Source organism: Engystomops pustulosus, chromosome 2 (assembly GCF_040894005.1).
Source record: "Engystomops pustulosus chromosome 2, aEngPut4.maternal, whole genome shotgun sequence".
NCBI lineage: Eukaryota > Metazoa > Chordata > Amphibia > Anura > Leptodactylidae > Engystomops > Engystomops pustulosus.
The window spans coordinates 39,316,612-39,334,766 of record NC_092412.1 but is presented as its reverse complement, the minus strand read 5'-3'; the positions used below and the strand labels follow the sequence as shown (position 1 = coordinate 39,334,766).

Sequence of the window (18,155 nt, the reverse complement as noted above, 5' to 3'; positions counted from 1 at the left end):
CATTCTTAGGCACTCATAGTGCGCCACATCTTTAGTCTGTTTAAAGAAAAGCATTTCTTCCCCCCTTACTTTGACTCTTATTATCTTCCCTCTTCCAAATTTTATCGAGTCTATAAAATCAATGTCTTCTGAAGCTCACTATGTATCAGGTTGCAAAGAGTCTATGGAATTACTTCAGTGACCATAAAGTTTAGGGTCATCTTGTGCAAGTAATCACAGTCCTACTTACCTTTACATGAGAAAATAACCTACACGGCATGATAGCACTGTGCCGGTGATGTTTCATTGCACGTTTTGGCAAGGTGATACAGTTTGGTATATTGTACAGCTTAGCTTTGGCTTTACTTTTTATACTGTAAAATCTTTTACATTTGGAATCGTTCCCTTTTAACCTATGCCCTCAGTATGACCAATTATTTAGTCTCTGTTTTGTCTGTATTGTAAATATGCTGTCTGGCTTGTGTTAACGTCGTTACTAACCAAGTATAAAGGTCACCAATGTCAAACCACTTGTAATTCTGAAATTATTGTCTGATTTGTGGCTCTTTAAAGTCTTTCTGTGCTTGATGACTAATATCAAACATCGCATTATTCAGCTCGGCATAATTGTCTTGTGATCGGTTCCAGTAAAAGAATATGGTAGTTGGGTTGAATTTCAGGAAATCTTTCTTTTTTCAGAGCAATTAGCTTGCTATTGTCATTTGCTGGCATTCTAGAACATCAAACAGAAAGAATAAGGGCCAGGATAAAATATTCAAGAATAATACTGTGAGTTGTGAGTGCGTAAAATAATTTGGAGTGTCTTAGGAGCAGAAGACTGAACAGATATAACAAATAGTTATGAGTTTTTTTCGGTTTTTCCTAAGATTTGCACCAAAATTTGCAACTTTTTGAAAAATCCATCTTTACTTATTGACTAAGTACAAAATACAAAAAAAAAAGTCTCAATTAGTTCCTAAGTTTATATATATAATGTATGGAAAAGTCCAGAGCAGCACTACAAAATATGAGGATAGTGGTGGAAGATCCGTGGCAGAAGATTTATTTATTATATAAACTAGTTTCACAGGGAACTCTTTATCTGCCCAATGTACCACAAAGAAAAACGATGACTCTCTTAGTTAAAAATAAGAACAGAACTCATGTATGTAAACAGTAGAATTTTTGTCCCTGACAAAATGTAACACTTCTTAAAGGGGTTGGCCACTCTATGACACAATCAAAAACCACATCTTCATTTTGCTACATAATAGGACCGGGCATCAAGCCCTTCACCTTCAAAAATGCGGAACTACTCCCAAACATAATCTATACCACATAAGAAAACAAGGAGCCACTCAGTTCTCAAATATAAAATGAACAAAGATTTTTATTCGACAATATTAAAATTAATTACAACGGATGTTTAATGGAAGGTATCCAATATAACAAGTCTGAGTTAACTAAACCTCCGCATAGCACTAGAGGGTATATCCACCATACAAGTGACATATGCCTAAGTTAGTGCCTCTAAGAACATCTCCACTATATGTGGATACTAAACTAATTCACACACTGCTAGTTAAATTGTATTCAGATGGTGAAATTAGAAATAAAATACTAGTGTCTTACCCATTTTGTGGTATGTGGGGGAAGCACTCGGACACCCCAACGCGCGTTTCGCCCACGCTTCCTCAGGGGGTACTTATAGTGGAGATGTTCTTAGAGGCACTAACTTAGGCATATGTCACTTGTATGGTGGATATACCCTCTAGTGCTATGCGGAGGTTTAGTTAACTTGTTATATTGGATACCTTCCATTAAACATCCGTTGTAATTAATTTTAATATTGTCGAATAAAAATCTTTGTTCATTTTATATTTGAGAACTGAGTGGCTCCTTGTTTTCTTATGTGGTATAGACTCTATGACACAAGTTGCCCATGTGCTAATATTGCCTTCAGGATAATCACAGAATGTTCATCAAGTGATTTAGCATCCCTGCTACTTTTTATACTTCTTACTGTGTGCAGACCCCCCATGCTTCTTTCTTAACATCTTCGAACTCTGCTAAATAGGATGAGCTGCATCAGGGTTATTCTGCATATGCACTTTATACGTAGCCCTTGGTTTCTATATTTTGTCTTGGGTTTTAAGGTCTATATATCTAATATCCCTGCTTGTGGAGCTACAAGTTCATAGCTTTGTGTGTATCCTTTTTTCCTTCTCTTACTACATATCTTGCTATTCTGTGTACCTTTTAGCATCTATATATGGTATCTTAAACGGTAGATACATATAAAAATGATAATGGGATTTTTAGATTTATGACTGGTGACTCCTAAGGATATTGTGAAGAGAGTATTTTTTCTTATATTAATCAGCAGACTTATAAATAATTAAAATGTAGAAACAAGTGACCTATACTTAGGGTGTTAAATTATTGTTCTTCTTTTGACACATATAGATTATTTTATTTAAACACATTTTGTGATTTTATATATACATGTTTGATGTCACAATCTATAATTAAAAGGAAAATCCAGTAATATTGCAGTTTTCATTGTGACCACTGAGCATGTTGATAGTCTAACACTTCCTGCTCTGTGGAGATCATACTTGAGCAGTAATTATCATCTCAGGCAGGATAGCAATGTAAGATACAAATTATTAAAAAAAAAACAATATGTACCATTCATTAGTTCTAATAAGAATAAAAATGGAAATTTTTTTTAATACACCATGAATATTTTAATAATTTACAAGCAGGTCTATGGTGAACAGTACTTTGTCTCTATGTAAAAGTCTAGAAATAATAGATACAGCTTTAAATGTAGTGACAGCACAGCTGGGACCACACATGATCTTTCCTTCAGGATATTTCAGTGCTTTGCCTGTCACAAATTATACTCTTTTACGTGGATTTACAACAGCGCACTACAGTGGCATAACAGAGGCCGCCTGGCAGAACCCAACTGTTTACACAGAGCCTGGAAACTAAAAAGTTTCCCCATACAAGTAAAACACTGAGAACAAAATTAGCACTGAACAAGTTCAGATGATCAAAAGAATGTGAGTGTACGTGAAACTTTATCACATGATCCGCTAGAGCTGTGGATTTTAAAGACTGAAATGTTGAAAGAATGATTATGGTCTAGACTTGTTATAACAGGAAACTGAAAATCGCACAAGTCAAACTTTACAAATAGCGACGTAACTCTCCTGTCCTAGGAGGTAACTGTATTCACATTGTTAATGATGCTTGGAGCTTTAAAGGAGGGGTTTCCCCACCAAAGACATTTATCACATAAAATACTCTATGGAGCCTAATCAGTCACTGTGCGGACCTTCCAGCACATCTTATTGGCTTTGAGGACATCAGATTTAACCATCATAAACTGCAGATAGTTCTAGGTATAAGCCCTGTAGAGCTGTTACTAATCTTTGTGTGTAGTAAATAGCAGCAAAATTGGGAGGTCTTAGAGTCTGAAGAGCTTTCCACATTCCCTCTCTTGTGTAATAAGTGTCTGCTATAAGAATCCAACAAAAATCCTGCTACACCTCCTACTCCTAGCAGAGGGGAGAGGTTGTGGAGCAGCGCAGAGCAGAGAGCAGAAAGCTCTTCAGGGTGATGGCCCCTCCCAGAGCCCTTGTAAGAGCTGCGTTCTGGATTATAAATTCACTTTTCATAGTCCTGTTACTACTAACACACACAAATGCAGAACTACACAGAACACTCTTCACCAACCTTGCAAGGCCTCCACCATCCTGTGCATGTAGGCAGTAAATGAATGGAGAGGTTCTCTGCACTCACTTACAAGTTTATGAGTTATATGTCTGTATGGCCACTGCTCTATCCACCCTCTGCCTGGATGTGGTTGCTTCGCTATGTCATAAAGGAATATTTGCAATACCAATATATATATATATATATATATATATATATATATATATATATATATATATATATATATATATATATATACAATATATACCAATATACAATACAATACAATATATACCAATATATATACAATATATACCAATATACAATACAATATATACCAATATATATACAATATATACCAATATACAATACAATACAATATATACCAATATATATACAATATATACCAATATACAATACAATATATACCAATATATATACAATATATACCAATATACAATACAATACAATATATACCAATATATATACAATATATACCAATATACAATACAATATATACTAATTTACAATAGAATACAATATTTACTTTTACATTTTCACCCCTTCAGGTTCTTCTCTATATTGTGGCTTATCTCTCTGTTGAAACAACACAGCAATGACACAATGAAACTTTACACGTTTCAACAGTACAAGTAATTATAAGAAACCTTACAATACATCTTAATAATAACATTGACATTTACTGACATTCAGAAATCTGCTTTATTCCATCTTGCTAATAAGTCGGATTACATAGAAGTTCTATGCAGAGGGCAGCAGTGAGTCACAGCAGCTTGGTCTCTACTAAGGAAATTGCAAATCAGAGATAAAAACTGCTAGGAAGTCAAGTTTACCATGTTTATTGTGACACCCCCTTAAATTTGACTTTCCACTCAGAAAACTGCTCCTTGTGTTATTTAATGCTCTTCTGTAACTGTGGTTGCTTCAGGAGCTCTGCCATTTTTGGGTGGGAAGAGACAGTGTTATTTCTTTTGTGTACATACTGGACTTCTTACCGTGTTTGCTTGGGTTTCCTCCGGTTTCCTCCCACACTCCAAAACATACTGGTAGGTTGATTAAATTGTGAGGCCCATTGGGGACAGGGATTGATTTGGCAAGTTCTGTTTAGTGCCGCATAATCTGTGTGTGCTATATAAATAAAGAAATTATTATTATTACTATGTTTTGCAAAGTTTGTTGAACATTGAAGCACACAGGGACAGGATTGTCTGGTGCTGGCCCACTCCCCCGACAGCCACACGCTCTTTCACACCCCTCCACGTCCTTAAACAGGGGGTTAACTTGGAGAGGCAGGCCTCATAGCAGGCTTCTGAATCGGGCCCCCTTTACCACTTAAAAAATATGCATATTTGTATACTCACACATGGGAGTGACGATCACAAATTTATGCACTCATGCACTCACATATAGAGCATATACACACACATACAGTGCCATATATAAATGTGCAACATACATACACATAGCATACACTGTATACACATACAGCATATACACATCATAGATCCAGAATATATACATCACAGATATGTTATATATATATAATATGCTGTACAATGTGCAGCATAATATGTATATCATGGTACACATCCTCCATTTGTTATTGTTTTAGGTCAAATGACGGGGACCCCTGATACTCCGGGCCCCATAGCAGCTGCTATGGCTGCTACCACTATAGTTACGCCACGGCCCATAATCGCAAGTGCTTGTTCTTGTGACTTAGAAGTCCTGATAAATACCCCTTTTTGTCTCAACTGAAACAAAAAGTCTCAAAAAGTAGTAAAACAAACCAGAAAAAAACATTGTGTTAAACCCCCCCCCCCATTAAGTCCTAAAAATGGTAAAGTCAATTTACTTATCAAAATTTTCTTATTTTTAAAGGCAACGAGAGAAACGCTAACAAATCACTGCAATAACCTGGGAGACACGCTTGGAAAAGAAAACGACATTGCCTTAATCATCGACGGGCAGACCCTGAAGTACGCCCTCTCATTTGAAGTCCGTCAGTGCTTCTTAGACTTGGCGCTGTCTTGTAAGGCGGTCATCTGCTGCAGGTACAGAGAAAAATACATCCTATATTGCATTTTCATATGAGCCACTATGATCTACAAGTAGTTATGTCTGAAGTTGGGGGCTGTAAAATCTATACTGGATCTTGTAAAATAGTTTGTTTGGGGAATGTATCGCACAGAAAGGCTTAACGGCCAAATCAATGCAGAGAAAAAGCGTTTACTGGAGCGTTTTATTATGAGCAAAACAGAAAGTGTAGATAATCTCTGCTGGAAAACTACAATGTGACCAGATGTTGGTTTGTTTTATATTTCCCTCAACATTTTTTTTTTATTTGGGATTCCTTGGAAGTTCTACTTTTCTAAGGTGCAATACAATCATTAATTTTTTTTTGAGTGATCTACAATTTTTTACGTTTTTTTTAAACTTTGATTTGAAATCTTTTTTTCTTATTGTAGTCATGTGTAGTTATTTTTTTATTGAAATTACAAATAAAACCATATAATGTAGTCATGTCGAATTACAAGGGCATTAGCATATATACGGGCAAGAAATAAAGGTTATAGTGGTCACAAAATTTGAATTCCCAGAGAATTTGCAGAGAATTTCTGGAAGTAAATTAAAAAAAATTCTTCCCAAACGGTCAACACAGTGAGAGTTATTTGTTATTGGTATTGTTGGGCTTTTTTGGTGTAAAGCAGTCTCAGAATATACTTAGCGCTATTCAAAACATAAAAATTTCTGTAAAAATCGCTTTTATTTGCCACTGTATTCTGCCCAGATTGGGATTTTCAGAAATATTTACCGTATTTTCCGGGTCATTAGGTGCACCGGACTATAAGGCGCATTAGTAGAAAGCGCCTTATATATGGAAAAATTCCATATATAAGGCGCACCGGGCTATAAGGCGCAGGGTGGCCAGGGGCGTGGTGGAGGTCCAGGGGTGTGGCAGAAAACGGAGCGGAGGTGAGAGCGGCAAGAGGTGAGCGGTCTCTGGGGAAGGGGGTCCGTTCAGGTGGAGGAGGGCAGCGGACCCTACTTACATAGGTCCCCGCTACCGGAGACCGGAGACAGCAGATCTCCAGCGGGAACTGCAGACCGACGTGGCAGAAGTTGTTCGTGACGCGTGGTCTGCAGTTTCCGCTGGAGATCTGCTGTCTCCGGTAGCGGGGACCTATGTAAGTAGGGTCCGCTGCCCTCCTCCATACATAGGGCGCACCGGACTATAAGGCGCACTTTGGATTTCTAAGGAAATCCTAGGCTTTTATGTGCGCCTTATAGTCCGGAAAATACGGTAGCCTCTTATTCTTTGGTATCACCAGCATATAGCCAAGATTCTGTTATTAAGACCATGTAGTAGGGAGCAGCAGTGGATTATAATATAGGTGTTTTGGGTGCCCAAGGCAAAGCCATGATACAGAATTGGAATTACAGTAATAAGGGAAAGTGGCCTTATCACCCTTCAATACTATGATTTATATGTATGCACAGTAAATACTGGCAGTCTCCGGGTTACGTAAAGGATACGTTCTGTAGGTTTGTTCTTAAGTTGAATTTGTATGTAAGTCGGAGCTGTATACTTTATCATTGTAACTCCAGACAAAAATTTTTCTGCCTCTGTGACAATTGGATTTTAAAAATGTTGGAACCAGGATTACCAATAAAACTTCATTACAGACACCTGTGATAACTGTTACAGCTGATCATTGTATCCTTGGGCTTAAGTACAGTAAATTAACATCCAGAGGTCCATTTGTAACTGGGGGTCATGTGTAAGTCAGGTGTTCTTAAAGGGAACCTACCACCACGATTCTACCTATAAAGGTAGATCGGGTGGTAGGTGGATGTATGGGACGTGAGGATTAGCCCTTTATTGGGCTAATCCTCACGTCCCGGCTATCTTTTAGTAAACTTTAATAAGCGGGTATGCAAATGTTTTTAAGTAAACTTGGCACTTAGTAAACTCTTTGTAAACTCTTAGTAAACTTGGAAGTAAACTTTAATAAGCGGGTATGCAAATGTTTTTAAGCGGCTACTGGGCGGTGGAGTAGCCGGACATGAGGCTACACATCGCGGCTACTCCACGCCCCAGTAGCCTCTTTTCTCCGCCTACCATTTCATCTTGTCCGAGTACCCGGCGTGCAGCAGCGCCGGCCTCGGAGCTATGGCTGCGCAACCGAGAGCCTGCGTTCTGCGCATGCGCAGAATGCCGGGTACACGGACGAGGGCCACGTAGCTGCGCGCCGAAGATGAAATGGTAGGTGGGGAAAAGAGGCTACTGGGGCGTGGAGTAGCCGCGACGTGTAGCCTCATGTCCGGCTACTCCACCCCCCAGTAGCCGCTTAAAAAAATTTACATACCCGCTTATTAAAGTTTACTAAAAGATAGCCGGGACATGAGGATTAGCCCAAAAAAGAGATATCCTCACGTCCCATTCATCAACCTATGACCCGATCTACCTTTATAGGTAGAATCGTGGTGGTAGGTTCCCTTTAAGTAGGGGACCGCCTGTAACTACTTTACTATATGTATGCCCACTGCACAGTATTACTGCTCTTATCCTGCCTATATGTGCACCAAACAGAACAACTACTACTATTGATCTACATATGGGACACAGCACGGTACTACAGTTCTCATAGTTATATGTATGTATATAATGCACAGTACTTTTACTCGTATCCTACTCATTTGCATTCCACATATTACAACTACACTTAGGCCCCTTCCACACTTGCGTTGCAGATCACGTCAGATTTTGATCAGGGTGCGATCAGGGTTTGGTCAGTGAAAAACGCACATTTTGCATCAGAGTGCAATCAGTTTTCAGTCAGAGTTTGTACAGTGTCTCAGTTTTTCACGCACGTTTTTGATGCAATTTCAATGTGTTTTTCAAGCGCAGAAAATGCGCGTGAAATTGACTCAGGGCTGAGCTCTATCTTTTCTATGGCAATTGATGCGTGAAAAACGCATTGCACTTGCAAGTGTCTCAGAGTGCAATGCGTTTTTGATTCATTTCCATAGACTTGTATGGTGCGTGAAAATATTTGCAAGTCTGAAAAGACCCATTGATTACAATGGGTCAGAGTGCAATGCAAAATGCGTGTGAAAAACGCAAGTGTGAAAGGGGCCTTACCTTGCATATATGGTCACTGCACAGTGCTTCTACATCTCGTCCTGCATATGTGGTACAGCACAGTACTACAATTCAATATATATATAGGCATTGCGCAGTAAGGCAATCTGCACTATAGACTGTTTAGTAAATGTGCCCCAGTGTCTTATATTAATTTTTGCTCCTAAAGTGGCCCTAGATCTTATTTCAGGGGATGTCATATTTTTCCATGACCAGTAATGCACATTTGCTGTTGAACGAAAAAATTAACATTAATTAATATACTGTAGTCATGTCATCACATATATCGGCATAAACATCTGAATTCCATCAAGAAAGTCTTGTGACTCTATTTCTATGGACAACAATCTATGGTACATTTAACAAATCCTGGTATTTATGGACAAAAAGTAACATTTTTTATTCCATTTAGACAATCCTGTCAACAACTTCTCTCCAGAGTCATCCTTATGCCTCTCCAAAGTCTGAAATTCATTTTGAATTTCTTGTGACTCCATTTGGAATTATTTGCCCTAATCTTTCATGTTCAGCACTTTTCTTAAATGACCCCTTCTTGTCCGGGTAGCTGCTTATATTGCATTTGCAATGCAACAGTCAGTGATCTTATCCCATGAATTCTACACCCATGTCACAACCTCTTGCAATATCTCAATGATCTACTAATACTAACATTCCCAACCTGTACTGCTTCCATACAGCGTTGTGCGCCCATTGCCGTCTATGGGGGACGTATATACGTTGGCCTTCTATACGTCCACCATATGGCTGTGAATGTAGCCTGTCTCTGCTTATGTAAAACAGCACAGCCTACTTTGGTTCTGATTCTGATTCTAGTCAAATAGAGCTTTTTTATTTATACTTTGGGGTATATAAAATTTTCATTCAGCCTTGAGTGGGAGTATGGTATACGGGTTTCCTTATAAGCTATACATATTGATGTTCTTCTAGCCATGGCCCGGATGATCTATCATAGGATCAAGAGTGATATGCCCTTTTATTATATACTTAAAGCATATGTCAGATAAAAAAAACACCATTTTAAAATTACTTTAAATAAGGCCTTATAAAAGAGAGCCCACAAAGTAGCCCTTCAAAATTAATATGATAGCATTTTATTGATTCCCTGGGAGGAAATTTTTTTGTACGTTACAGTTACATAAATACACTACAAGGGGCATGTTCTTACATTTTGCTAGTTCATTAGTTGCAAACACATAGTTGCAGGACAAAACAGATTAATAAGACCACATTACATTACATAAGGAGAAACAATTACAGTACGAAATGACAATAACAATACAATAACAAATAGATACAAGCTAGACAGACATACATATGGGGTACTACAGAAGGGCTGCCAGTGTGGCGCTAACAGTGATTGGGGTGAAACAGTGATGTGCTGCTATTGGTAAGGCAGAAGAGTCACCGCACATAGCTCCATAGCGCCAACTAGCGGCGCTTCAGCTGCCTAGTGCTTGCTACCAGCGGAGCGTGGTTCCTCCTGACTTGCAATAAGGCACTGGCTGTGATAATTTACATTTCAGGTGCTGCGATGACGCCATAACTGGTGCTCTTGGCTGCCAGGATGCAGTTCAGGTACTCTGTTGCACCAAGTAATGCGCCATGGAGCCCCTGCTGCTACCGATCAGGGGGGGTGACAGGCTGAGTACCAATCTGGTGCCGCAGGGGGTGGGGTGAAGTGAGCCAGAGCACATGAGGCTAGTGTGGTTACTATAGTTAGGTAAGTGACAGATATGTAGATTATGGAAGTATTCAGAGGTAGGCAGTGCTTGGTGTTGCTGATGGTAGAAATACCTTCCCCATTAAAGAGACCCTAAGTAATCCCCACCAGAGGGGGAGCTGTAGCCTAAAGAAAGAAGCCGAGTTTCTCTTCTTTACCACAATCCCTTTAATTTAAATACAAGGGTTATAAGTCAGCATATATTCTGCTCGGAAATAGCTGGTGACCCAAGTGTCCTTGCAAGATATCACATTTTCATTATTTTGGTGACTTTATTCCAATATACACTACACATTTGCTGCTGAAATTCTCTTGCCGCTTTTGCAGTTTTAATTACTGGTATTTCGAGCCTATCTCGTGTATATCTGTCAGGAGGAAATGAAGAAAATAACCCTTGTGCTGCGGTCTGGCTTTTGTTCCGCTAGCCCTTGCCAGACTTCCACAATCACAAGTGCCAGATACGTTTCTGAAAGGTGCGCTCTTGTTTACTCAGCAATTTTTAGTAATTTAGCCCGGCACATAAGACGTGAATTCGGTGCCTAGGATATCACGGCAAGTAAATCCAATAACTGGTATTTTATCCTTCTTATGTTTAAAGTTTGACTTTTTAAGTGAATTTTAGCAATTTGCAGATTTTCCCATAGAAAAACTTGGCCTACTTCTACTATTTCCACATATGAGTCCACATATGCCATCAATGACCAACGTTATTTTTTCTGTAAAATAATACTATTAGAATTTCTCAATAAGTTCTATTGTGGTACCTTACACCTGTAATATTAAGAGGATTGTTTTACCTTAGGACTTTGGTGTAATCTAATAATTTATGAATTTTTGGCAAATTAATATAAGATAATTATTTTATGGGGTTTTACACCAGCTTGTGTGAGTGCAGACTTTACTCTCATCTGGCACCTGGCACCCCCGCAAACCTATTGTTCTCAGAAAACAAAACAGGAAACAGACAGCACCTTCATAGTGTAGTGGTCAGACCAGGTTGTTGCCCAGGTTGTTGGCAGATTGTTGCCCATTTATTTGAATAGAAGCTAATTTGCAGTGGCCCAGTTCAGCCACTACCCAGAGAATGGTGCTGTCTGCTTTCTGTTCCATTCTTTCATTAGCTCAGAAGAGAGAATCATTTGGGGTTCTGATTGTCAGAGCTCCCAGCAATCTGAAATGTAATACCTGAAATATAGAACCTTTCAAATTGAGGATCCATTCTAGGGATCTGTTATCAATGTTTTGCATCAAGGACACTTCTTTAAGCCTAAATTTCATATTTCACGGTTAAATCCATAAATATTTGTTTTTTTCTACATTTTAACAGAAACATATTATAGTTATAGTACTGTAATATAATGGAAATGGTATAAAGTCCAGATTTTTTAGCTTTCATTTGAGGGTATCCACATTAAAATTGGATGATTGGTTTAGCAGTTTCCGCTCCTTCACATGCCAACCTGTTTTTAACCCCTTACCGATGCACGCTGTAATAGTACTGCTGCAAAGACTTACCGGTAACCCTATATCTCGTTGATAGCCGGCAAAGCTGCTCACGGCTTCAAAAAGATGGCGGCGCATGGGCACGTTGTAATTAATAGTTTAATACTGCAGACCCGAGGCTGTCATAGCAACGGATCACCGATTCCCGATGACGTCACGGGGAGCAACGATCTTCTGTAAGATGGTGGCGCCCATGCGGGCCATGAGGCCCATGCGCCGCCATCTTGCTGAGGATCGTTGCTCCCCGTGACGTCATCCGGAAGCGGGGATCCATTGCTTCTTCTGAAGACCCGAGCCTGTTTCGTTTTAACCCATTGATTACATGGGTTATGGCAATGTAGTATGGCAGTATATGGTTGGATCGATCAGACAACCTAAGTTAAACTTAAAGTACCCTAGAGGGTCTGAAAAATAGTAAAATAAAAAGAAGTTAAAGAAAATATATATTAAAAAAACCCCATAAAAATTCAAATCACTCCGCTTTCCGTAGAAGTCATATAAATATAAATAAACTGTAAAAATCATAAGCACATTAGGTAACGCAGCATCCAAAAATGCCCGAACTATCAAAATACAATAACGGTTTTTCGCCGCGTTTAACACCGTAATGTAAAATAGCGCTAAAGTTGAAAATGGCACTTTTTTGCCATTTTGAAAAACATGTAAAATTCAATAAAAGTGATCAAAAGGTAGCACAGTCCTAAAAATGGTAGCATTGAAAACTTCATCAAAAGTCACAAAAAAATGACACCACCCACAGCTCCGTACACCAAAGAATGAAAAAGTTATGAGCGCCAGAAGATGGCAAAAAAAAAAATTGTACAGGAGGTTTTAATTTTTGTAAATGTATGAAAACATTATAAAACCTATAAGAATTTGGTATCCCCGTAATCATACTGACCCAAATAATAAAGAAAATAAGCCGTCACACAGCTCTGTACATGGGAAAATAAAAGAGTTATAGATTTTTGAAGGTGGGGAATGAAAAATAGAAATGAAAAAAACAGGTCAGGTCGTTAAGTGGTTAAGGGGGTTAAAACAAAGAAGTGGAATATTCTTGAATGGCCAAGTCAGTCACCTGACCTCAACCCAATGGAGTTACATTTCACTTGTTAAAGAACTGAATCATTAACCGGGCCATAAACAAACAGCACGTAAAAAAAACACAGCCATGAAGGTCTGGCAGAGCATAAGAAAGGAGAAAACATGCTCTATGTTTATGTTCAAATCTTCAGGAAGTCATTGGCAACCAAGTATTAGAAATGAACATTTTATTTACAGTTATTGAATTTGTCCACTTACTTTTGGGCCTCTGAAAGGAAGGGAACCTGTCACCAGGTTTTGGCCCACTACACTACTAGACCCTCAGGTAGGGTATGAAAAGTGCTTTCTAAATCACCGCTTTTATGTGACATCTCGCACATTTACCTATAAAAAAAATTGCCATATATGACTCTTCTTACCCCTTTTTTTACACGAGAAGAGTCAAATTTAGTGCAGGGGGAGTGTCACTTCAGACGACGCTATCTTTGTTTCTATAGGACCTAGAAGCAGGATTTTTGTCAAACTTTTTCAGATTTTATCAAGTTTATGGTTTTGTGAGTTGCAGAACGGCACACAGAGGCAGTCTTCAAATAAGCGGAACTGGATCTTTATCTGCAGGTTGCATTTCCATCTATGTCTATAGCTGCCTGTATCTCCGGCTCTGTAGCTCACAAAGCCATAAGCCCCATGTGATCTTATCTGTAATATGACATAAAAAGCGTGTTTCTAGGAACAGAAGAAAGAGGCTTTAGAAGTGATGTTACCCCTGCAGCCACTAAACTTGGCTCATCTCATGTGAAAATCAGGTAAGAAGAGTCATATTTGCCTGATATTGGTGGGGATTCGGTGGGTAAACGGGTAAAAACAGGAATTCTAGATTTCACATCCTACCAAAGGGGGCTAGTAGTTTACTAGGGTAAAACCTGGTGACAGGTTGTCTTTATGAAATTCAATCATTTTGTTCAATCCTTTGAATGAAGACTGAAAGTCTGATATCCAACTCCATCTGAATTTTGAATTGTGAATTGTGAATCTGAATATTGTTCAAAATTCATTGTGGTGATGTAAAGAACCAAAATTAGAAAAATGTTGTCTGTTTCCACATATTACTGGTCCTAACTATATGTTGGTTGTCCTATATTAGGACAGTAGGGATCAATGTACACGTTTTCCAATGAGAAAATTCCCTGCAAAGTTTTGCAAATTGTAAGCCACGTATTTAAGGGAAGGCAAATTCTTCCTCAACAGAGCTGTATAAAAAGCTCTGTCGCCCTTAATTTCTAGATATAATTACGGTTTTGATTTGCTTAGCGCTAATGGTCATCGTGTTAATTACTTGTATAGCCTACAGTGATAGGCATTTATGGATTAGCATAAATCATATCTTCCTAATTTCCATATGATTAGTAGAAATAGACGACGGAGAGCTGGTGACCTAATAAGTCATGCTTAGCTTAAACCGCGACAGATATCCGTGTCTGTGGAATGTGCGATAAAAGAGGAAGCGGCTCATTGTACTTCTAATTCAAGGGAAATGTTACTGCAGAAGTGTTTATTGGATGAAATTCTGAACGTGCAATAAACAAGAAAGATAAAGAAAAGTATCTGAATACATAACTGCATTCAAAACTACCTCGACTATATCCAGTACAGGCGGTCCCCTACTTAAGAACACTCGACTTACATACGACCCCTAGTTACAAACGGACCTCTGGATATTGGTAATTTATTGTACTTTAGTCCTTGGCTACAATGATCAGCTATAACAGTTATCACCGGTGTGATGAAGCTTTAGTGTTAATCCTGATTCTTATGACAACCCAACATTTTTAAAATCCAATTGTCACAGAGACCAAAAAAGTTCTGACTGAGATTACAATGATAAAATATACAGTTCAGACTTACATACAAATTCAACTTAAGAACAAACCTACAGACCCCATCTTGTATGTAACCCGGGGACTGCCTGTACTGACACCTTACTGTATGAGCCAAAGGACAGATTAAAAATACAGATAAAAATATGTATAACTAGACTTATCTTTATTACAGAGAAATTGTCAGGGTTGATTTGGGAAACTAAAGCCACTACAGGTACTTGGCGACCTTACCTGTGGTTTCGCTCCATGGCCACTGTAGAAATTTTTTTTGAGTCAATGAAGCCATCGTGGTACACACAAGCTTCATTTCCCATGTGTTCAACCTAGCGCACATGCACTGTGATGCCGGGGTGTTCTAATCCAGCTTCATTGAATCACTGCATAGGTACTAAAAGCTTTGGATCTAAGTGACTATATATGTTTGGTTTTATTATTGTGGACGTAAGGGGAAAATACAGGGTGATTTTGGACACTACACCATGTTCCATATTATTATGCAAATTATATTTTTCTCTGACTTTTTAAATCATTGATGGAAATGACAGTCAGTATAATAAAAGTCATTGCCCGTTATAGTACAAATCAAATTTTATTGAACAAACCTCCCAATGACAAACAATATATTCTTAAAATTTTATAAAAACTCAAAATGCAGAATTCCAAATTATTATGCGCAGCAGAAGTTGAAAACATTTTATAGGTTGTAAAGAACTGAAAATGGCCATTTGTTGAATTTGCAGCATTAGGAAGTCACATTCACTGAAATCAAATGTTACATGTAACATAGGACCCTTCTCCGATATCACTGTCAGGGTCCGTGAGGTTGTGGATCCTCTGAACCACTGCGGACGATGGCACAAGCCACTACCTGGGACTGGAGTCTAAGTGGTACCCGGTTTTCACCAGAGCCCGCCGCAAAGTGGGTTAGACAAGCTGCGGCGTGGTACCACCAGGTCGTTCCACAGGCGTGACTTGTCCGCAGTGGCAGCCGAGGTCGAGGTACAGAAACGGCAGACAATCTCCTAGTCGGGGACAGGCAGGCGGTCAAGACAGGCAGCACAGGTTCGGAGTCAGGGACGTAGCAACAGGTCAGGGCAGGCGGCAAAGGAGCGATGTCAGAAACGGAACCAGGGTCACAACGGGAACTCACAAGAAGAGCACAAGGCATCAGAAAAGCTTTCTCTAGGGCGCTAGGCACGAAGATCCGGCAGGGGCTTGCAGGAAGAGGCAGGCTTAAATAGATTCTGCCAAAATGGCCAGCGCCAATTAATGGCGCACTGGCCCTTTAAATTCTGAGAAGTGACCGCGCATTCGGGGCCGCGCGCGCACGGCGGCAGGGAGCGAGTCGGGAGCCGGAGAAGGTAAGCAGCGCTGGCGGCGCGCTGGCGGGGGCAGGGAAGCACGGGTGAGCCCGCGACCCGCGATATGGGTCGCGGGACCACCCGTGACAGTACCCCCCCCCCCTTTCGGCCTCCCCCTCCTCCTGGGCTGGAGAAATCCTTGCAGGAGGTCACGGTCCAGTATATTGTCCTCTGGCTCCCAAGATCTCTCCTCAGGCCCAAACCCCCTCCAGTCAACCAAGAAGAACCGCCTCCCCCTTACCGTTTTCATGTCCAGGATCTCCTTTACCTCATAGGAGTCGGTGGAGCCAGTCACTGGAGTGGGGGGAGGAACTTGCCAGGAGAAGCGGTTCAGGACAACGGGCTTGAGCAGAGAGACATGGAAGGAGTTCGGGATGCGCATGGTGGGAGGAAGGCGTAGCTTATAGGCCACGGGGTTAATGCGCTTCAGCACCTCAAATGGACCCAGATAGCGAGGACCAAGTTTGTAGCTGGGAATCTTCAAGCGAACATATTTTGAAGAGAGCCACACTTTATCCCCTGGAGAGAAGATGGGAGGAGGCCTGCGTTTCTTATCAGCCTGAGCCTTGGTGCGGGCAGATGCCTGAAGCAGGGACTGATGAGTCTGTTCCCAAATAGTCTTAAGATCTGCTACCAACTCCTCCACAGCAGGAACATCAGCAGACACGGAGAGGGGTAGAGGTGGACGTGGATGTCTTCCGTACACAATAAAGAACGGTGAAGCACCGGCAGACTCCGATTCCAGGGAGTTATATGAGAACTCTGCCCATGGTAGAAGAGCGGACCAATCGTCCTGACGGGCAGAGACAAAGTGACGCAGGTAACAGCCCAAAGTTTGGTTAACTCTCTCCACTTGTCCATTTGACTGCGGATGGTACGCAGAAGAGAAGTCCAGTTTCACTTGTAACTGATTGCATAGGGATCGCCAGAAGCGGGAGACAAATTGGACCCCACGGTCTGAGACAATGTGCAACGGAAGTCCATGCAAGCGGAAGATATGGGTGAAGAACTGGCTGGCAAGGTGTGGAGCAGACGGCAGGCCTGGCAGAGGGACAAAATGCGACATTTTAGAAAAACGGTCAGTTACCACCCAGATGACGGTGTTGCCTGATGAAGGCGGTAAGTCTGTGACAAAGTCCATCGCCACGTGAGTCCACGGGAAGCTGGGTATCGGCAACGGTAGAAGAAGACCAGCAGGCTTGAAACGTGATGGCTTATTCCGGGCACAGGAAGCACAGGAACCCACAAAGTCCCGAACATCCTTGGCCAGCTCTGGCCACCAGTAGAATCGGGAAATGAGGGAGAGAGAGCGCTGCACCCCAGGATGCCCAGCCACACGGGAGCAATGTCCCCAAGACAGAATCTTCCTCCGTAGAGCAGGTTTTACATATATCTTGCCAGGGGGAAGCTGACGAAGATCCACAGGTGCGACCAGTACCAGTCGATCAGGAGGAATGACATGCCGAGGAGCCGGTTCCTCCCCAATGACATCCGAGGCACGAGAGAGGGCGTCAGCCTTGATGTTCTTCTCGGCCAGGCGGAAATGAATAAGGAAGTCGAACCGGGCAAAGAAGAGTGACCAGCGAGCTTGACGAGGATTGAGTCGCTGAGCCGTCTGGAGATAGAGAAGGTTCTTATGGTCCGTATAGATGCTGACCGGAAAGTGAGCTCCCTCCAAAAGATAGCGCCACTCTTCTAAGGCAAGCTTAATCGCCAACAGTTCTCGGTCCCCTATAGAATAGTTCCTCTCAGCA

General features: G+C 40.7%; 1 protein-coding gene across 5 annotated transcripts in view; it reads left to right on the top strand.

The window, feature by feature from the left end:
• ATP8A2 (ATPase phospholipid transporting 8A2) overlaps positions 1 to 18,155 on the top strand; it is a 493,942-nt gene that overhangs the window by 212,647 nt on the left and 263,140 nt on the right. For all 5 annotated transcript variants that reach the window (XM_072134328.1, XM_072134326.1, XM_072134327.1 and 2 more), the window contains one exon: positions 5,608 to 5,780. In XM_072134328.1, the coding sequence (XP_071990429.1) occupies positions 5,608 to 5,780 (173 nt within the window). The remainder of the gene's footprint in view (positions 1 to 5,607; positions 5,781 to 18,155) is intronic.